The 23,741-nt window shown below is 32.9% G+C and overlaps 1 protein-coding gene across 1 annotated transcript in view; it reads right to left on the bottom strand.

Annotated features, from left to right (window-relative positions):
• Positions 1-23,741, bottom strand: part of LOC123538728 (uncharacterized) — a 69,911-nt gene that overhangs the window by 39,088 nt on the left and 7,082 nt on the right. Inside the window, exons 3-9 of the mRNA XM_053547094.1 lie at positions 22,124-22,240; positions 13,998-14,078; positions 13,345-13,785; positions 12,278-12,484; positions 11,614-11,676; positions 8,179-8,373; positions 5,237-5,335 (exon numbers count right to left, since the gene is read on the bottom strand). Coding sequence (XP_053403069.1) covers positions 5,237-5,335; positions 8,179-8,373; positions 11,614-11,676; positions 12,278-12,484; positions 13,345-13,785; positions 13,998-14,078; positions 22,124-22,240 — 1,203 coding nt within the window. The remainder of the gene's footprint in view (positions 1-5,236; positions 5,336-8,178; positions 8,374-11,613; positions 11,677-12,277; positions 12,485-13,344; positions 13,786-13,997; positions 14,079-22,123; positions 22,241-23,741) is intronic.

Here is a 23,741-nt window from a genome sequence, read left to right as displayed (position 1 = left end):
AGTCGCTGTGCCCTTGACCGTGCGCATCTACTGAGCCAGAAAACAATATGGGCCACCTTGCGCCTACATTCATTCATCCAATTTATAAGAAGCTGTTTTCAGACTCATAATCTCTGGAACCTTGACCGTTGATCTAAAATAATAGGTTCTTCCTTTTGTCAAAGACAATAATAGTATGAAATTGGATGAACACAGGTCCAAGTATGCGCCAGCTGTAAATGTAAGTCCCTTTGACCTTGACACTTGCCTTACTGATACAATGATCCATGGTAGATGTTAGACATGGCTGTTCCCCTGTCAAGAGCAACTGTTTTGTGTAAAAGGTGGCCAATAAAAGTAAATGATTCAAAAAAAGCAATGAACAGTATACATGTAAGTTAGGAAAGAAAGAGTGTAATCCAAACCTAGTGATCAATATATATGCCTGAATAAAATCCCTTCAGCAGTAAAACAGGTATGCATTTAATAAAGGGCTATAATAAAAAATATGTAGGTACAGTTACAACTCTTTTGCACTGCACTTCCACTCAATGGCGTATGACTTAATATTTTTAGTTATGCTCTAGAAATAAGTGTTATGCCTTTAAATACTTTAATAGTTTTCGAGTGAGGCATATGAGCAAAGAAAACAGGGCGATTAGAGCCCTCAACTGAACATGACCATTTGAACTCGAATATATATGTATGACACACTAAATCATGAATGATTACAAGTCTGTTTAGTATAAGCTAGACGTTTGTCCATAGGACACACGTGCCCCACTTTTGTCACTCTAAATAGATTTTTGACTCAATGTTAAACATTTTAAGATGTTTGCAAAAGAAACTTTTAAGAACTTTATATGTATTTTTCACTGAAGGCCCATTACTCACGCCTAGCTGAGTTAAATTTTAAAAAGAATATCCGATGCAAAATTATATAGGCTATAAAACAATTATCCAATGTTTTATGACTCTACATTTTGACATACATGAAGCAAAATCTTTTTTCTTTACTAAGTCAATGGCCATTACTCTGGTCTTGCGAAAAGAAAAAAAAAAAACAAAGTTTAACTCAGGTGCACAAATTCACATACTGGATAATATTCCTACGTAATAATATAGCTCTAGGTATTTTCTTTTAAGATATATGCAACACAAGCACTTTATTTGTACACCAGATGCGCAGACACGAAATTGCAGACGGACGGACGAATGGACTACGCCATATAAGGAAATGACGATGACGTCACTTGCCCAAAATGGTTGCCGTTTAATTAATTGATAATATTTAAATAGCCATATATGTTTTGGTTGTAGTCCGATTTTTATATTTTTTGGCCACTTTATAGTATTCATTAGATTCTTGCTAAATATATACATGGTCAAATTTTGACTATTCCCCTTTAAGCGGTTAATATACGGCTTGGTTGTACCTTCTTAGTGCCATAAATGCTCGAGGTCCATTATGAAACTAGGCGTGCCATTATGACTAGCCGTTTATTGACCTTTTATTATGAACCTTCGCTTCATATTTAATTTGGTGTTTTCATTTTACATATTTTACAAATTTATAAAGATCATTTGCCATCATTATTTGACAATCGATGTGAAACGATTCAGCACCCCTTCACCCGCCATAATGACGTTGCTTGATTACGTCAACGTCTGAACGCGCTGACATTCCGGTTTCCCAGGATCATTATGATTATGGCACGTGAGTCACACTGCGCCATTACGGATCCGCCAACATCTTAATGACAGTTTTTAACGACTTTTTTATTACTACTTATAGAAATATATAAAATAATTTATAAAAATGCTATAGATCAGAGACCACCAAAGTACAAACTTACTGGGAATGAGGTAAGTGTATACCTGGGAATAAGGTAACGTCTGTGCGTTCTAAGTGGTCAATCATGTAAACAAACCCAAGAAGTGATTTTTTTCAAAACTGACATTTTTACTGCATTTGCAGTATTTTATTATACATTTTGACAAAATTTGTTATGTTTCATGTACATTGAATAAAAAAGTTTTATCAAACGGATTTCTCCCGCCATGCCAACGATGTAAACAGGGAGTCAACTCATTAACACGAAAATTACTTAAATAAAGTAAATTCATATGTTTTTCGTCCGATATTTCGGTAGAACTAAGATAGTTCTTGAAAAACATGTAATTAGATATACATGTTTCGATTTATGGAAGGCAATACACACCATAATGTTATAATGTAAGTCTATGGGAAACAATATGTGGTTTCAACTAATATGAATACGTATTACAATTTAGTCAAAAATGTCATCTGTCAAGTACTGCCAAATAATTTATTGGGGAAAAAACACCATCTTAAAATATTAACTTTACCATTGTATTCGCAAAGATAAATGGGCAGTATGCTTTAAACTTCCATGAAACTCATATGGCTATGACGTCACGTAAAGGTAAATCATTCTAGACATAACAACGCTCGATTGGCTGCTGTTGTTAACTATTTTGCAGGACGCGATCCAAGGAAAGCATGTTGTTTGCCATTCTAACACACACCTTTAGTTTTCACAGATCTTAAATTTCAAACGTGTGCACCAGTAAACAAGAGGGCCATGATGGCCCTATATGGCTCACCTGTTATCATTGCACTTGAGGACAAGAAGGTCCTCAGAAAAAATGTCTAAGTCCAAAGGACAGGAACAACAAAGAGAAGAAATTAAACCAAAAAGAAAAAACATTCTTACAAGGTACAGATATGTCAAAATACACCTAAAAATTGGAGGTACCATCCACTACAGAAAAGTGTTCTTGGTTTTTCCCTACGGCCAATAATAAAAAAGTTATTAAAAACAAGCTATTTATTGTAACGTAAAAGGGAAGTAATTAAAAAAAATGATTGTAAGTTAACAAAAGAAGGATCTGCCAAATAAATCTGTTGACATAAATGAAATTTCAGATCAGTATCTTCATTAGTTATGGAGATATACCCATTTTAATTTGAAATAAAGGGAGGTAATTTGACATAAAATCAGTCCATAGTTATCTACCCTCATTTACTCAGTCCAACTAATGACAATAATGAATTTCAAATAAGTCCTATAAGTACTTACTGATATAAATCCATTTTGATTACAATCAGGGGAGGTAATCAGATATAAAATAACTCTGGAACCTACGAATGGATCTGATTTGTCATGGAATCCAAGATTTATTGTTGTTGAAGATATTTTGGAAGTTTGTATCAAATAAAACCATAAATGAAGTCTCTATATGGCTGCAAAAGCCAAAATAGCCAATTTTGGACCTTTAAGGGGCCATAACTATATAAATCTGGTATAATAATAATAATAATAACTCTGGAACCCATGAAGGAATTTGGCCAGTTCAAGAAAGGAACCAAGATCTTGTGGTGATACAAGTTTTGTGCAAGTTTGGTTAAAACCAAATCATAAATGAAGCTGCTATTGTGCAGACAAGGTCAAAATAGCTAATTTTGGCCCTTTCAGGGGCCATAACTCTGGAATCCATTATGGGATCTGGCCGGTCCAAGAAAGGAACCGAGATCTTATGGTGACACAAGTTTTGTGCAAGTTTGATTAAATTCAAATCATAAATGAAGCTGCTATTGTGCAGACAAGGTCAAAATAGCTAATTCTGGCCCTTTTAGGGGCCATCACTCTGGAACTCATAAGCGGATCTGGCCAGTTCAAGAAAGGAACCAAGATCATATGGTGATACAAGTTATGTGCAAGTTTGGTTAAAATAAAATCATAAATGAAGCTGCTATTGTGCAGACAAGGTCAAAATAGCTAATTCTGGCCCTTTCAGGGGCCATAACTCTGGGACCCATAATGGAATCTGACCAGTTCAAAAAAGGAACCGAGATCTTATGGGGATACAAGTTGTGTGCCAGTTTGGTAAAAATCAAATTATAAATAAAGCTGCTATTGTGCAGACAAGGTCAAAATAGCTAATTTTGGCCCTTTCAGGGGCCATAACTCTGGAACCTGTAACGGGATCTGGCCAGTTCAAGAAAGAAACCGAGATCTTATGGTGATACAAGTTGTGTGCAAGTTTGGTTAAAATAAAATCATTAATGAAACCACTATCGTGCAGACAAGAAATTGTTGATGCACGGACACACGAGACGGACGGACGGACGGACGGACTGACGACGGACGAAGGGTGATCACAAAAGCTCACATTGTCACTATGTGACAGGTGAGCTAAAAAATGTAAATAATGTGAGAGAAGGAGAAAATACAATCAAATACATGAAATACAAATCTGGGTATGAACACCATGGTCTTGTGTAAAGTATTAGTGGATGCACATGCGCATGTATTTCACCTTCAAATTAAAACGATAATTGTCATAACAAAAGTATTGATGGAACAAATCTTTGATATTCTTCAATTAGCTTTCATCCGTATAAGCTTAAAATATCATTGCGAACATTTTCATACAGTACAGAGAAGCGATTGTATTGTGATATTTGTTTCAAAATGCAATTATTTTGGGTGTGGAAAATTATTTATTGTTCCTTGTACTGATCTCAAAATGCACGGGTATTACATACAGCAAGATTTGCACATTTTTCGTTTGAACAGTTGAGTACATTGAAAAATAAACGTTAGACTCTTTAAGACTTGATGAACTGTAAAAGTCTCAAAATGCAAGAAGTCAATATTGAACGGAATTTTGTGAAAGAATCATTACATATGCTCGAAACCTGAAATAAAAAGAATTTTGAGAATCCCTAGGATTAAGTTGACATTCACTGTCCGATATTTGCATACACTTAGACCGACAATGTCTAGTAGTCTTCTACTCCGTAAGCCGTTTCAATCTATGAGCTTGGTGGTTCTGGGACAAGTTGTTCTCAAGTTATTGATCAGAAATGGTTTTCTATATTCTGATCCCAAAGTGAACCAAAATCAATAGGAGTCATATACTCTGCGTGTCCAGTCACCCTATGAAGTTTCAATAGTTTGGGTCAAGTGGTTTTCAAGTTAAGGAACATTTTAGGAGATTTTTCACCTTTCATGTACCTTTAAATATATTTGACCATTTGTTAAAATTGTTCTTTTTTGCAATCATCTGACTGACACGCTGACATATCTGTGACCAGAATCTTTCTTTTGTATCCCAATTTCTTATTTGTATGATTTTAATCTAATAAAAAATTACAGAACAACCTTCTTAAAGTCTTTGTATATTTTTTGTATCACTTCTTCAAAAATATTGTAGGAAGGCGAATTACCTTTTAAAGGCTCAAAACTTGGGGAAATGTCAATTTTTGTAGTTTCCCGTTCAGCATTATTTCCATCTGCTGTGCCTTTATATGTGGTTCTTCCATCATCTGCAATTGCAATTCAAAGTAATGATAATCTAATATCACAAACTGACAAATGACCAACTGATATCCTCTGATTTGCCCCATGCACTTGTATTATTCCCATCTAATGTATGAAATAAACTATTTAGCAATGATAGTAAACCTATGGCTAAATCAGTCTAGTCATTGTCCTGATACATAATTTATGATAACTAGCAATTAACAGTACTGTTACCGGACACGCAATTGCAATTCAAACGAATGCTGATTTAATAATACATACGGAAACATGTACATTTCTCATTTTCTGGTTTTACAAACAATTGTAACACAAATAACAAATATACTGAATGAACAAGAAACAAAGGAAACTTTGTATATTGAGCATATAAATTCCCGCACAAAAATGATTTTTAACATGATGTGTGTCAAAATGATACAGGCATAATTTTTTAAAGTCCAAAACAGGCATAATTTTGAAGAAATGCATAACAGGACTATAGAACATGTCATATCAGCTTACAACAATTGACAAGTGTGTAAATTTTAAATACATTCCAAACTAGTGAAAAACTAGTTAACATTAAAAAAAAACTTTACAAAAACTGCTTAAAAGAGACACAGTCTTACGTGGAACTCTTTTATACACGTCTATTCCCCTGCCAAAGCAACTGTTTTGAGAAACGGAGGTCCAATGAATGAAAATGTTTCAAAAGCAATGAACAGTATGCATGTTAAATAGAAAAAGTGGAAAGGTCGCTTAACACGACAAAAACAAAAATGTTGCAGGCTCAGTTCGATTGAGCCTGTTCATGGATGGCAATGGAAATGCATGTTACCGTACATACCCTGAAGCCCCGGGTTGAGCAGAAGTCTTACACATGCTAAAAGTACAAGAAACACAGATGTGTTCATACGGCGGTGCAAAAGTCTTCTACTCAATGGCATATGTGATAATAGTTTTTAGTTATGCTCCAGAAATAAGTGTTATGCCTTAATAAAATAGAGAGAAGAAATAAAAAAAGAAAAGGAAAGCAAGATAGAATTATCGTTCTTATTTGCTGCAACATATCATTTTTATATTATGTGAAATTCTAACAAATTCCGTTGAATAGTTTTCAAGTGGGGCAACAGACAAATGATATAAGCAACAAAAAAGAAAAAAAACACGACAGTGATTACAGCCTTAAACCTGTCAACTGAACATGACCCGTTTTAGCTTTAATAAATGTAAGAAACACTGAATCGTGAATGATAAGAACTCTGTTTTGTATAAACTAATCTAGTCTTGCAAAGTGAAAGAAACAACAAAGTTTAATTCAGGTGCACGAATTCACATGTTGGAAAATATGCCTACTTGATTTCATGACTCTAGGTGAATGTTTGATAAAAAAAAACATGCTACACAAGCACTTTATTTGTATTTTTCACTAGGTCAAGGACCATAACTTAAATATGGCATTGTGAAATCCCAAATATAATACCAGGTACGCAGACACGAAATTGCGGACAGGCGGGCGGACAAACGGACAACACCAAAGCGAAACTGGGCGTCATTGAAAAGTAACCATTTAATATATACCTCTTTACTTTTTTATACAATATCGACGTCACTTTTTCATGGCCTTGGTCATGCCAATGGCCTGATGGCGTTGATCGTGCCTTAAACGTGGCATGCTTAGCAAGGATATTCTGTTTTTGTTAACGTTTTCCTTTTAGTCTGTCGACTAACTTTTAAGTGCGATAAATGATTTGCGATAGAATTTTCGTACATGTCGACATTACTGAAGAAAAAAAGTGATTTTGCATGTGTAGCCCGTGCCTCAAATGTAGTCAATCGAATTTGACAAATCTTTACACCAGTGACGTTTCAGTTGCGTCAAAAATGTAGTCGTGTTATGCTTTTAACACAGTCCAATACGCTTTTTGAAATATAAGGGTCATTAGGGTGGTAACTTTTCTGTGACGCTGAGTATATATCCCCCCTCCTTCCGTTGTGATAATATTAATAGTCATTTACTCCGTTATGCCCTTAAACCTATTAAGTATGAAGGTTGTGGGTCAAATGGTTCTCTGCCTTGCGATTGGAAAATGTTTTCAATGTTTAGGCCCCTGTGAACTTCACTTTTGATCGACGCCAAAAACAATAGCTGTCAGCTACTTTTCCAGATATTGATCGGAAAGAAAAAAGTGTGACGGTTGGTTGATTAATGGGTGGCCTCTGAGACCTTCATTATTGATGAATTGAATGTTTCAAAATCTTTAAGGGTCATCTTCACTGCATGTCCAATTACTCAATTAAGTTTTAATACTCTCGGTCAAATGGTTTTTATTGGAAGTATTTTTTCCATTTTCAGGCCCCTGTGACCTCTACTTTTGACTGATTTATCCTAAACATAATACATGTAGTAGTCATCTACTCCGTTAGCCCTTTCAACATATGAGTTTGATGATTCTGTGACAAATGGTTCTAAAGTAATTGATCAGAAATGCTTTCCATGACCTTGACCTTTTATCAAGTGACCGAGATCAATAGGGGTCGTATACTCTATATATCCAATCATCCTATGAAGTTTATATATTTTAGTTAAGTGGTTCTCAAGTTATTGATCGGAAATTGCTTTCCATGTTCAGGTCCCTGTGACCTTGACGTTGACAATATGGCTGTAAAATCAATAGAAATCATCATATCTGTTGGAAAGTTCTATGTTAAATCGTTCTCAAGTTATTGATCAGAAATTAAGAGTTATGGACGGACAGTTAGGTGGTTGGGGGCATAATCACACGAATCACATGAATCTCGAAGCAAACTGTTTTGAAATACAATATATAGAAATAATAGAAAAAAAATATTGGACATAGATTACCTTGATTTCTGTAAGACTTAAATTGTAAAAACGAAAATGTTGAGGACACGACGTCTTTTAGCTTTCCGACTGCTCCCTTTTTCTTGCTTTTAGAATCATGTTCTTTCCTCTTTGGCTTTGGGCTTTTTTCCTCCGACTTCATTTCTACAGCGTGTTGTTTTATTCCATCTTCTTGCAACAATTCCTCTGGTTTTTCTAAAGATATTTTTTAATCATCTGTTTATTTATTCAGAAAAGAGAGATTTCAGAAAAGAATGGATCATTTAACTTTAAATTCATAGATGTTAAAGCAAAACCCAACATTTTATGTTTCTTTTTCACGACTCATATTTAAAACAAAACTATCAGATCATATCCGTATTTTTCAGCGATATTTTAGATTCTTATTCCACCTAATATCTCATAAATGCAATTTTCTTTATTTTTTCGGAAACTGTTAGGCTTTAATATAAACTGTCTTCAGTCTATTTATATTTCGTATTGGCGATATCACCTGTGAAATTATGAAGTAACCGTATGCTGTGTTACTAAAGTAGAATAAATTTTGTTTGTTTGTTTTGGGTTTTACGCCGATTTTCAACAGTATTTCAGTCATATAACGACGGGCAATTAACCTTACCAGTGTTTCTGGATTCTGTACCAGTACAAACCTGTTCTCCGCAAGTAACTGCCAACTTCCCCACATGAATCAGAGGTGGAGGACTAATGATTTCAGACACAATGTCGTTTATTAAATAGTCACGGAGAACATACGCTCCGCCCGAGGATCGAACTCGCGACCCCGCGATCCGTAGACCAACGCTCTTACCTACTGAGCTAAGCGGGCGGGCTAAAATAGAATAGAAGACATGCTTAACGGGGGTAGGATGCATAACAGTCCCGTGATACAGGTAGTACCAAGAGCTCCATCTGAACGATTTCAATTGTTGTTTTACTATACACGTACGCTACAATGTGTTTGTTCGACATAAATGTGCATTGTGAATTGAATAAACAATACAAATGATGGCTATTATGATTTATCATTTCAAATTTTATTATATGAATGTAAATATTACACGTTCTGTTTTTACTTAGAACATGTGTCGTGTCGTCTAGACCGCGAAGTTCATTCAAGATTTTTCTTTAACGTTAACGAAATGGTGAAATATATATATTGTCTCTGCGATAAGAAAAATATAGAGACAATGTGACTCGTGCACGATGGAAGATAAATTACCACTTGTTAAATATGCATAGTACCCATTAACCGAAATGTATGTTTTAGGTGAGAAATGTGCCTTTGAAATGGGTTAGTACAATTTCCAGTTCATGACAATGGCTCTTACAATGGTTAGCATACTCAGGGATAAGGTACAATATGGTGTCAGTGTAATGCAACCCAGCATGCATTAGAAAAGACTAGGTTTAATTGAGTTTGCTCACGAGAGATAATTGAAATTGCAATACATTTCACACCCCTTAGCACCGGCTTAAGCGGAATTCTATTACATATTTATTAAATGGACTCCATGACCCCAAAGGACAGGACAATTTAACAACATATAATTCAAGTACTGAATTCATGTACGGGGCAACTAACTTAGTACTCTTTATGCGAAAAGAGGAGATCATTCAATAGTTATCTAGGAGGGTAAAATGTTGCACTTGGTACTATAGGAAATTAAAGAACCTTTAAATCCCAGTTTGTAGCTGAATATTCATTGTATAAAACTGAGTGTTTATTTAGGAGCCAGTTTATAATTTTCGTAAGTAAATTTAGCTATATTTTTTAAATCACAAACCTAATTATTTTAAGTTTTGTTGATAGGAGAGGAAAGGGTGTGTCTACAAGAAGTTGTGTGTTTATAGTAGGTAAACATTAGTATATGTATATGAGTTCAATATGAAGACTGTTGTCAAACAGAAGAGGCGTGCTTATATTAGAGGCCAGCGAACCAAGAGACATTCGTGAATGGCACGACAAGGCTGCTATTTAGTCCGTCTTTTAGACGGTTTTGTCGGGCCCTGATAGTAATTCTCGTAAACTCAGACTGCTATTTGGAGGAGCTTTAACGGTATTTGAAATAGAGAGAGTAGTAATGAGAGAAATGTGTGTTATATTTTCATCAATAGTACAGTGAAACCGCTTGCATGAAGAGACCACTTTTTCAGTCCTCTTTGTAAGGAAAATAGAAAAAGAGGAAAAACACAGGTTACTCAACACGACATGAAAATGTTGCAGGCTTGGTTCGATTTAGCTTCATGAACGGTAGTGGAAATGCAAGATACCGTTATTGGAATTTACCCCAAAGCTGAAAGAACAAAATACTAGTATGCTGAATTAAGGTATTAGGCCCATAATAGAGTACCTTCTTTTTGAAGAGTATTCAATTCTTACCATAAACCTACTTTGACTGCAATTTTCAGGGGGGCGTAGGTTCAAGCCCCACTGGGACCAAATTTATTTTCCCTTATTTTCCTTTTTCTCTAGTAAGTTTTCACTTCTTTCATGACTTGTTGTTGATTTATTGCATAGAAGTGGGGAAAAAACATTTGATAAGCGATTTCTTGCTGTTCAAAGTGAATTTACCTCTGAAACAGAAGGGGTAGAGTTAGACATCTTTAAAAATACTGAGGAGTTACATACGGTAAAAGTTCTTTATTTTGCCTTCATTCTTTAGATTACATATTGTGGAAGAAATGCAGGTAGGTTTTACTTCTGCCCCAAGCTTATTTTTGGAATGAAATGAGCAAAATTCAAAACAGACCCACAGCATTCGACCTTAATTTTTCAATGTTGGAGTTAGAATTCTGTCTCATTAAATCCCTTTACTTGAGGCACCCTAGAAAAAAATGATACTGACAGTTTTATTTTAAGTTTTATAATTGTTTACCAGTAGTTTGATGTTTCTTTCATAAAAAGTAATGGTATAATGAATTCTCTGCAAGAGTTTTAGATAAAGGCCATCACTTTGAAATTTGTCTCTACTTGAGCTTGAGGAAATACCATGAATTACACAAAATTTATAAAAAACGGCACGGTAAAAGTTTTTTAAAAATTTGCAACACAATGTAAAGCACGGTCAACTGTAAGAATATACCAAGCAAATGCCATTTTTAAACATCACTATGAGGGGCCTAATACCTTAAGAGTCAGTTTTCGTGAAAAGATCACTTTTTGCCATCCTCTAAGTGGTCTGTTTACTCAAATTGTACTATATTTGGAAAAATTGCGTATGCAGAATTGCGGCATAATATCTTTGCGACACATCCGACGTAATTCTGAAGTATGAGATACATATGTAAATTTCAAAATAATTTAAAACATATCCGAAAGACTATGTCAATACATTTCCATTTAGCTAACAAATATTGCATGTATGTTGAAACAAAGTTGTTGTAGTAAAGTTAGATTTATAGAAATCAGTGTTTTGTTTATCTTGCCATACTTGCCTTGAATGTTTCCTAGTTGTTCCTGTCCCTGCGCCTTTGTATCTATTGAACTTGATATGTTATCTTAAATAGAATAAAGCTTCCTAAAATAACAGTACCATTTTTTCTTTAATATGTGATTATATCACGGGTAACATAATGCCAAAAAGCACATTTTCTAATAAACAAAATATCTGAAATCTTAATATTAAATAGACGATTGTATATCAAAATTAATGACACAGATCAAAAAGGAATATCAATGTTCTAAGGTCACGGCACACTGAATGTAAAATACAAAAACAATCTGAGCTAAAAGCTAATACAGGAACACGAAATGACAAAGCCTTTTGACGGCCAATGGCGAAAATAATGGACAAGCCGTAACAAGCGTCTTTTGCCTTGCTATACTATCTCTATAAGTTTCATTGTATTGGGCTATTTGATGTGCAAAACGTGCCTGCCATATATGTAAGGTTTTGCAATTGCTATGAAAAAGATAAATAGAATAGAAGTTAATATTAAAAGCAGAGGTGTTTATATATATTAACCGTTTGTGATAAAAGACCTCTGATACCCGGTAGTTACTTGCAAAATTTATGTGATATCACTTTCAACACATACTGATAAAATGATAGACATACTTCTTTCTGTATGTTCGTGGTCTTTAAAGTAACATATTTACCTTTACTTCTTTCATACACTGCCTTTGTAAACTGGTCCATTACAACTGATGCAGTCAGACTCACGTTTGCACCAACAATTTTTGATAACGTTTCCGATATTTTTGTTAGATGACTATTGGCTTCCTCTCCCTCGAAGAAAGTCCACATATCTGTTAAGCCTTTCAGTGATTTACTTTCAAATGGAATCACAATTTTAAATTCTTCCGCTGAAAGAAAATGTACTAAGGTAAATATTATGCATGCTGACAACAAATCAGGAGTATTTCTGTTTACTTGTATGTTGAGTTCTTGAAGAATGTTTCGAAAGGTCGGTATATAAACACGATTAACGTGTTTTAATGTACATAAAGACATAAAACATTCTCAGTTTTAGTATTTGGTATATTACTTGGTCTTATATAAAACAAGACACAGAAATTATTATTTCCATACACAATTAATAATATAGATTTTTAATAAAAGGGAATGTCAATGCTGTTCTCATCTTCTAGGATTTCTTTAATCATTTAAACCAGTGAAAGAATTTTCAAAATAGGCTTAAAAATGAGAAAGTTATAAGCATTTAAATATTTTATCTAAAATGGCAGCCATTTTGGTTCCATGGTAACAAAAACAAACATGGCAGATTTATTAACATTTTAGATACGTATCTGAATTATATTTACTTATTTCTTTAAAATAATGTTCTACTTTTCCCAGCTATATTGCGAGAAATTACCATGTCTTACATCTTACACAACAAAAATATATGAAATTAATCTATTCAAATGGTTATTTCAACTTATTTGTTAAATAAAAAATCAGCAGTGTGTAAATGACGTAATTAACACTTATAACCGCCATAATCAGTCATTATCTTAAATTTCAAACTTTTAAAAATCTTTCAGCGTTATGAAAGGCTTTAGATAAGCTTTCACATAAAATAACTTATTATCATGGTTTCCTTGCCCTTAAATATCATTATTGAAAGACAAAAGATTTTCGACTCTGCTGTTTCACAACAAATACTTTTAGTGCCAAAAACCTAGACAATTGAACAAGCTTTCTGGCCCGATCTTAAACTTACATAATGTTTTCATAACATTTTGTAAACTGTCAGGTGCTATGGTCCACGAAAGGCTGCAAGAAAAACCGAGCATTTTGCTGAGACTGCATGATATATCTGAAAGACGTTGTTTGCTTTCATCACTATCCATATACTCTAAATGCTTCAACATTCCTTTCATTGAAGAGCACTTTATTGGTATTCGGATGCAACCTAATTCTGCAATTCCAGGTACTGTGTCGGGAATATTTCTCATATCTGTAAACCAGGAAAGTAAATCGTCTACTAACTCGACACAAAGGTCACCATGCCATTGAATCCTTTGTTCTAGCATCTTTTTGATTTCTTCTTTAGAAAAGTCATCCCGATTCTGAATAATGTCAATGAATTCAAACAAAAGACGCATGGCATCCTTTTCTTTTTGCCTTTGGTCACACTCCGCTTTTATGATAGTCTGTAATGCTGTTAAGCAATAAAAGGCGATAATAAACATATTTCCTTTTCTTACAAGTAAAGACAGCTTTAAAATCTAAGATAAATTACCGTTTAAATGATTAACGATTATAAGTTAAGAAATATAACTGAGATACATGACGTGAGCTATAAATAAATTGCATAAATATTTATGCTTTTAATAAGTTTTATGAATTGACTTTTAGTATTTTTCAAATTACCGTTCTTAGTACTTCGTGTGCAATCATTTATCTTCATCTTCAGTATTTTTTCAACTTGACGTGAAGTCTTTGCCTGTTGTGCTGTCATGTATGAAAATAAAATGAAAAAAGCTACATATAATAACTGTATGTGATATATTCAGTTGTGAATGAAAAGTATTTTTTTCTGAAAAAAAAAATTTGTTGTGATTTATCAAAGATTAGACAAATATTACATACACAAAAAAATTAAAACAGATGCCTTTGTTGCTTTAGCCTAGGAACATTGGTTTATTAATTAATTTCTAAGCAATATTTCATATACGGGTATGTATTTCATATATGGGCATGCTGAACATTTGTTAGATGCTCATTTAACAATTTGTGTATTTGTACAGAACCCATTGAGATGATTTGCAATGTAAAAAAAATATTACTCTATCTTCCTACTTTTTATAACATTGTTCTTTATTCAAACTGTAAGACATTAAGATAAGATGTTTTGTACAAGAACCATAGCTTCATTGTTTCCTTTCTGAAGAATTAGTTCTAAATATATAATTGACTTGTAGCATTTGTCCGTAGAATAACTCCAAAACACCGATTTCATTTTCTGAATTTTCAAAAATTAACAGAAGATATTGAGAGAAGGTACAATCTATAGGAAACATAACTCTTCATTGAGTTATGGAAAATGGAATGATCTATAACTTATCCTTGAAAAATCTATATATTAATATATTTCATTTCAGTGTACACCGTCAATTATATGATGTCAAGCATTTTACTTCAATGCTAATTGTACCCTAATAAGTTTGCTTGTTTGGATTTTTGCAAAAATGAAGTTCAGTTCAGTTTATTTTGCATTAAGGAAACTGGCCCATACACATATATACAATTATACAAATATACAATTCATCAAATTGTCAAGACAGCATGTTAGAATGTTCATTATGTAACTCAGTAATACATACAATGACGCTTACTTTATCAGATACATGTAACATTAATATATTTACAGTAAACTATTATTTCAGATCAAAGCTTAAAGGCATAATATATAAACATGGCTAAATTACGTAACATATCTTCATTTTTACATGACATTAGCATTTTAAATTTATGCAAACTTGCATGTTCCCAGTATTTTAGGTATGTACTTTAAACGTAGATTTCCGTAGATTGGACATTTTAAGAGGGAATGGTGCATCAGAAAACGATTTTCTCTTCGTATTCCAATATGTCTTCCTTTTTCAATCATCAGTTGATGAGAAGACCTAAAGGTTGCAATGCTACGCCTGAATTTCACAATATCAATACAACCTAGGTATATTTCAAAATCAAAACAGCTTTTGAAGTTTCTATATAACATTAAGTTCCTATTTTCAAAACATTCATACTCCAAACTTTGCATATATTGATCTTTTAATCTAGTAACATAAGTTGTAATAAATAGATTTGGATTTTCTACTTTTTGTCTCTCCCATATATAACCAAACCCATTCTTATATAGATTTAATCTTTATGTAGTCACCCATTTTTTATATTTGAGTTCATCTAAGTGCTTAAGCATAAGATAACATTTCTTAACATATCTATCATTTTTCATATACAAAGTTCTTATCCAAAATTTAATACATCTTTTAGAGGAATATATACATATCGGTTCTCTAGCGCAATCACCCATGATAGCTGCATTGCATGAATTCAAAGAAACACTCGTGAATCTCTTACATGCATATATATGCACCCGTTCAATACATTCCATAACTTCCAGGTCCCATATTTCTGACCCGTATAACAAAATTGGACATTCCTTCGAGTCAAAAATTTTGAAATATGTTTGTGCACTGCCGTATGAACACATCTGCGGATGTCTATAAATTGTTGTTTTTTTGTACTTTTAACATGTGTAAATGTTGAGTTCTGCTCAACCCGGGACTAGAGGGCATGGACGGTAGCATTCATTTCCACTACCGTCCATGAACAGGCTCAATCAAACCGAAACTGCAACATTTTCGCTTTTGTTGTGTTGAGCGACAAGTGGAGTTTCCACTTTTTCTATTTTATGTGACATTGGTAGTTAATTATAGATATTGTTCAAAAGCATTACTAATACCTTTTTGGCGTTTATAGCCATTTGTTCGGACATTTTAAACAATGATAATTTAACCAACATAGTTATGTAAAAGCATTTGTAGTTTCAATACGTTTATCATTATAAAAACACCTTTTCCTTCTAGAGTCCCAAATAAAATAGAGAAAAGTGGAAACTTCACAGGTCGCTCAACACAACAAAAACGAAAATGTTGCAGGCTCAGTTTGACTGAGCCTGTTCATGGACGGTAGTGGAAATGCAGGCTACCGTCCACGCCCTCTAGCCCCGGGTTGAGCAGAACTAAACATGCTAAAAGAACATAGAACCTTCAATGATACACGTGTTGAGGCGTGTAATTCCATGAAGAGCGGCGTTTGGTCCCAAGATAAAGTATAGGGTCAACCCAAGAGGACATTCAAAAGTATATGTATTTGTATTATTACATCTTACACATGCTTTCACTGTTTTATATAAACTTTTTATAGACAGAAACAATTTACCATTGATTCAAGAGCAGATTCAAGTTTATATAAACAAGCGGCATTATAACTCTTTTTCTGCAGTCAATATAAGAATTTAGAATTTAAATACATTTACTTTCACGAAATTTTCTCGAATATTTATTTCGTTTTACTTTAAGAACTTTATATTTTTTATCAAACCAATATTATTCCACAGCTGACCTATTTACAAATTTCCGTCTGCGTTTTTTTATACGGGTCACTACATGCTAAAACGGCATTTTCAAAATTTTTGCCAATATCGTCAATATTTGAATAACTATCATCAATTTGTTTATCAATTTCATCAAACACACCACCTATTACATTATCTAACAGTGAAGATTCAAACAACTCACTGTTTTTCCTTATTTATACAAATTATATCTTTTTCAGGTGTAATATTTTCATACAAATCATCGCTTAATGAAGACATATTCTCAGTAAAATTAATTTGCAAACATAGAATTAATGGTAAATGTTCCGTTTAAGACTTAGAATTTATTGAAAAGTGAGACATCTTATCAAAAATAGTTCTAGTACAAATAAAATAATCAATAACACTGCATCCATGCGTACTGATATACGCAAAATCTTCACTATTACCCAAAATCTGCCATTAATGATAAACATAGAATAACTCTTACAAAACTCTATTAATTCCTTGCCAACTTTATTGACAACGTCATCAATATTTTGTCGTGGAATTCCAACATTATCATTGAAAATATCAATGTATTCCTTCAGTTCAGGAATGGATTCATTTACGGACTCACTATCTGATAAATGCCCTGTCCTTGCATTTTAAAACGCCACCAATCAGCAATTCACAATTTTCAAAAATGTCTGCATTTTCAACAATAGGGCTTTCAAAACACTTAATACAAAATTCCGTTTCATTGTTATAAAAAAGGCGAATTCTCATAAGGTAAATATAAACACGAAAAAATAACATCTACTCCTAAGTTAAAACATTTTTTATCAACGCGAACAATTATTCCATATTAATAACGTTTACAAATACGGCTAAATAGTGCTGAAAGGGTACTTTTGATATAAACCAAAACACCGCCCATATTTCTGCCACCTTTTTTTCGACATTTTTGCATTACAAACATGGCAAGCATAGTTATTCAAATAATACTGGCTTAAATCTGTATCAATAACCCAACTTCCTTTTAGACAGATAATATCAAATGTCTTAAAGTTAGATACTCAATAAAGTCAAATTCATTTATCTTTTCTACAAAACCACATATATTCCAGGATAAAATGTTAAAATTATTATAAAAATGTGCAGAGCTTTGGCCTCCTCCTAGTCAATATTTGAAGACACCACTGTTATAGTGGTATCCATTTGTACGAGAGATGCTTGATTCACATCTGATTTCCTTGATGCCTTTCTAAATATCCTTGTTTTCTGCACGTCATCCTGTTCCATGTCAGGCAAAATCTGTAAAACACCATTCTTAAAATACCTTCTTTTTCCTCGCATTCCAAGTTCTTTCAACTTATCCCTTTCCAAATGTGTAAGGTTATTTGCTATTTTAATACCATTATTCATAAGTTCGTCTCTCACCGTGAAAATCTTCATTTCATTTTCAAAATGTTTAAATTTTACCAACACCATTCTAGGCTGGCCATCTTGGATAGCTCCCATTCTTTTAGCATTAAGTATTGGACAAGAATCGTACTCATGATATGGATAGGCAATTTTCACCTTTTTTTCAATTTAACTTTTCAATAATTTATTTGTTTCTTCTCCATCCTCAGATAGACCAAACATTCTTAAATTGTTTTGACGGTTCTCTTTCTCCAAATTATAAATTTGCTTCTCTAGTTTATCAAAATCTTCACATTTCTTCTCATAATTATATGCTAAAGACTCAAAATCTGATTCAAGAACTTCATTCCTGTATGAATTTTTTTCCATCTGAAAATCAAGTTTCGTAATTCTGGATTCCATGCTGATCTGCTCTGTTTCAATGCCATCGACTTTCAACTTAATTTCAAACACTTGATTTTTTACCTCCACTATTTCAGTTTTGACAGCCAACACTTCATTTCTCACCTTTTCAATTTTATGGTTTGATTCGCTAATTGCATCAAATAATGAAAATGTTTTGGAGTCTACCTCAAAATAATATGCTTTTTTATTCTTAACCCCTTGACCGAGTTTACATCAATAAAAATATCAGTATAAATTTAGTGATAATGTAAACTTTACATACAACATTTAAATGCTTACATAATTTCGCCGTTTTTGTAAATTGTAAATTTTAATTTGTTTATTTAGCATTTAATTTGTATGTTTTAAGGCTTAAAAAGTGTTAAATTTCAGTTTTTAACACATTTTAGAGAATGCTACGGTGATTAGTTAACACACTGTTCACGACCCTTCAGCTGCGGAGCATTTTAAAGATAATCTTGCTGAGTTGCAGAATTTTAATGGTTCTACAAAGATACACAGTGCTTCCTATTATGTTTTGTACCTGTAGAGTATATAACAATACATGCAACTTGTTTCCAGCATGGCCTTCTATTTAAAAGTCAAATAAAGTACGGAATCAGCATTTATTTGGAAAGCATGTACACTCATCCATACGTATCATAGGCTCATTTTAAAAACATTATCCAAAGAATCTTCTTAAAGATTTAATTAACTACCATAATGGATTTTATTATGTATACCACAAAATATGCACTGATGATATAGAAATTTCATCGAACAATATCTAAAACAATGTAACACAACCAGTTATGAAATTTTCTGTAAGGTTGTTTTGATGTACTGAATAATCCTTAAAAATGTTTGAATGTTAATGTGCTGTGCAGACATTTTATGTTGGCTAAAATAAAATTCCACAAATAAATGTCTTTGCCATTGAAAGTAATGTTTGCTTCAAACGTTTTGTTTGGGAGCTTCAATAGACAAAAAACCTTGCGAGTCGGTTACAGCCGGTTATTAATATATCTCCTTAGGAGCATAAGCACTAATAATTCAGACAAACAATTAGGTAAAAGATAGTGGTTATATTTCAAAACCAGTACAGCCGTGAGATAATTGCGGATAATTTTGTACGAAGGGGAGAATATATATATATACCAATGCGTTATGTGTGATACATGTACATGTGTTGGTTATTACAGATACCACAGTGTTTTGTATCCTCTGCATTTGATCAGTATTATATTTTATCTGTTTATTTTGGAAATTGTGACTTTTGAACAGACTCAAGTTCATTTACAACAATGCAAACTTGTGTATATTATATAAAATTTTATAAAATCCAGCAATTTTTATTTTATTTTATTTATTCATTATTAACTTGCAAACAAAAGATTGTTAAAGACTTCTTGCAGGTTTTATTTAACAGTTGTTATTTAGAAGAATGCATTTTGTCTTTCCGGGTGTAAAATACATAGATTTAATATTGCACAAACGTTAAGAACATTATTGAACTCCTGCAAGTAACTAAAATATCATTTTAAAAATTTATAAACAGTGAAGTCATCAGCATATATATCGATATAAACATAAACAGTATCTGAGATAAATGTGATATCTTTTATATAAAGCAGAAATAGAAGAGGTCATAAAATCATGCAATGGGGTACACCCATCTTTTGAGACTGTGGAAGTCTTATTTAAGAGTCCGTTTCATAGCAAAACCCACTGGCACCAGGTCAGAAAGAAAATGCCTCCGTACGTGTTATACCCTACCCCTAGGTATTCTATAAGAACCATGGTCATGAACGGGAAAGTGCACTAACCCATTTCAATCGTACATTTCTCAACTTAAACGCGCAGTTCGGTGAATGGGTACCTGGTATATTGAACAAGCGATAATTTATCTTCCATCGTGCACCAGTCACATTGTCTCAATATTCCATATTGCTGAGATTATCAACATAGTTTATGCTTTCGTCAACGTTACTGAAAAAACTTGCTTGACCTTCCCTAATGAACATCCGGTCTAGAGGTCACGGCTGTGTGCACATGTTTGGCGAAACGTAAACAAACAAAAACAGAATTTAAAAAATCACAATTTTACACTAAAAATCGAAATGATGAATGAAATTCATCTTGTATATGATCTTTAACTTTAAATCGTACATTGGTCTGCATCTGTTCTGTTTATTTTATTCATTTTACACATTTATGCTGCATTTTCACATTTTAGCGAAAACGTGTAGTAAAATGACGATTGTTATACATTTACACAACAGCCAGTCAGAATGGTTTTGTAATCTAGAACGGAGATTCACCAGGGAAGTTCAAGCAAGTTTTTTTTGTAACGTTGAAATAACTATAAACTACGCGTTGTTTTTCTAAGATAAGATGTATTGAAAAAAGGTGACCGGTACACAATGGAAGATAAATTACCACTTGTTTGATATCCATAGTACACATTTACCGCACTGCGTGTTTTAGGTATGAAATGCGCGATTGAAACGGGTTAGTATATTTTCCCGTTCATGACCATGGTTCTTATAGAATACCTAGGGGTAGGGTACACCACGTTCGGAGGCATTTTCTTTCTGATCTGGTGCCAGTGGCAAAACCAGTACTGGTATCATATCGAGTCATGTAAGCTTGAAGCTTTCTTCATATTCGAGTAAGTAATAATAAGTAAGTATCAATAAAAAAAATTATTTTGTTCATTTGGGTTATATTTGATAGGTATGATGCAAATAATTTCTTCGAAGTAATAACGCTCTATTGATGTTATAAAACATCATAGTCGGAAAGATCAGCTGTTTTCAAAGATAAAGAATAAGGACCCTTATTATTTTCTACTGATAACAAGTTTCAGTAATGTATCAATAAATATAGTAGAGTTAAAGCCATGTGGCATAAGTGGTTTTGACAAACCTGATTTTACTTTCAAGATTTTATTTGTGTGTGTGCGCGTGTATGTGTGTGTGTTCCTTTGTTTGTTTGTTTTGTCCTCGTGTGTTGGCTTTGTGTGTGTGCACGTGTATGTGTGTGTGTTTGTGGTGTGCACGTCTGCGTGCTGTAGGTTTCGTTTTGGGGAGGCTGCGATTTTGGTACGTGGCATTCCCTGTTTGATATTTGTCTTTGTTTTTATGTAAACTGTCTGTCTTTTTAAAACATATTTGCGACTATAAGCTATAGAACAAAATTTGTACATGCCTCTCTTCAGAAATGGGGTATGCAATCTCAGAATGTTTATTTTTTCAACGATTCGTTTTCATATAAGTTTTAATCATAATATTAGTTCCGTGTTTTCATCGAAAATATCTGAATTAGATACTTGAACTGTAGTATGACGCATATTGTGCTAATTTTTGTTACATTTCCTCAAAATTTTAATTTGAAAGAAATACAGTTTAATTCATTGGTGAATTATTAAGACCTTTACTTAATATAAAGACGCTAGCAACCATATGTGTGTAATTATAAAAGCATAATATCAGGTCTTAACTAAATAAAGGCATTCCGCATAACTAACTCTGGCGAAATTGGACCCATATACATAAAATAATTTCAGATATAATGAAATTCTACAATCTTCATTGTGTACCTTTCATATCAGCCATATCGTTCTTCGTCGCTCCTGTGGTTATATCAATTTCTTGCAGTTGGGTTTGTAACGCTCCATTTCTGACTTCATTATTTCCGTTCATATTATCCAGGCATGCTGTAATGTTAAATTTGCATTTATATTCAAAGATGAAATATCTTGAAATATCACCCTTTCTACGTTATGAAAGTATAAAGCGAAACATTGTTATAAAACGGGGCGTAGTTATTATCGGATACATAATGGGGACGGGATTTGTAGAGGTTATTTCATAATCATCATGCAAGTTATTCAAATCTATTTTTTGTACCAAACTTATTTACATCTTTGCAGTGATATTGAACAAGCAGAACTGTATGTTTAAGTTTCGTACTATCAAATCATTTTAGAACTAGGGATTAAACTAATATCTCAGATGGATGACAGTATGTAAAGATAAATGGAAATTTAATCTTGTTCGAACAGTGTTGCTTACTTACTTTCAATACCGTTTAACCTGCAATTCATATCCGTTAGTACTGATAATTTGCTTTCTGTTAGTTCTAATTATAGAATTTACTGATAACATTTGTCCGTAGAATAACTCCAAAACATAGTTTTCATTTTCCTGATTTTTCAAATATTAACAGAAGATATTGAGAGAAAGTATAATCTATAGGAAACATAACTCTATATTGAGTTATTGAAAAAGGAATGATCTAAGAATTATTATTGTCAAATCTAGATATTAATAATTTAAATTCAATGTACACCGTCAACTGTTATGATGTCAAGCATTTTAGTTCAATGCTGATTGCAAGTTTGCTCGTTTGAATTTTCGCAAAAATGAAAATGTTTTGGTCTACATGTATACCTAAAGATAATAGCATTCTTAACCTCTTGACCGCGTGTATAGATTTAGAAATAATGTAAACTTTACATATAACATTTAAATGTTAACATAATTTCGCGGATTTCCATGATATCTTTGAAAAATTTATTTTGTTTATTTAGCATTTAATTTGCATGTTTCAAGGGTTAAAAAGGGTTTAATGTCAGTTTTAACACGTTGTAGAGAATGCTACGGTAATTAGTTAACGACCCTTCAACTGTGGGGCATTTTAGAAAAGATCCAGCTGAGTTGCAGAATTTCAATGGTTCTACCAAGATACACATTGCTTCCTATTATGCTTTGTACCTGAGGTTTGTTTCATTGGAATTTCTTGAATCGACTGAGATACGAAATGAGATATAAAAACCTTATTTTCAGAAGGTAAAACACGAAGGGTATATAACAATACATACAACTTCTTTCCAGTACGGCCTATTTAAAAGTTAAATAAAGGATGGAATCAGTTTTTATTTAACATGCATGTACACTTATCCATACGTATCATAGGCTCATTTTAAAAACATTATCCAAAGAATATTCTGATATATTTTATTAACTACCATAACAATTTTTGTTATGTATACCACAACATATGCATTGATGATATAGAAATAACATCGGGGCAATATCTAAAACAATGTAACACAACCAAATATAACATGTTCAGAATAATCCTTAAAGAAATGTTTGAATGTTAATGTGCTGTACAGAAATTATATGTTTGCTGAAATATAATTCCACAAAATT

This window comes from Mercenaria mercenaria, chromosome 1, assembly GCF_021730395.1.
Source record: "Mercenaria mercenaria strain notata chromosome 1, MADL_Memer_1, whole genome shotgun sequence".
Classification (NCBI taxonomy): domain Eukaryota; kingdom Metazoa; phylum Mollusca; class Bivalvia; order Venerida; family Veneridae; genus Mercenaria; species Mercenaria mercenaria.
Note: the sequence above shows the minus strand (reverse complement) of the source record. Positions and strands in the feature narration are given on the sequence as shown.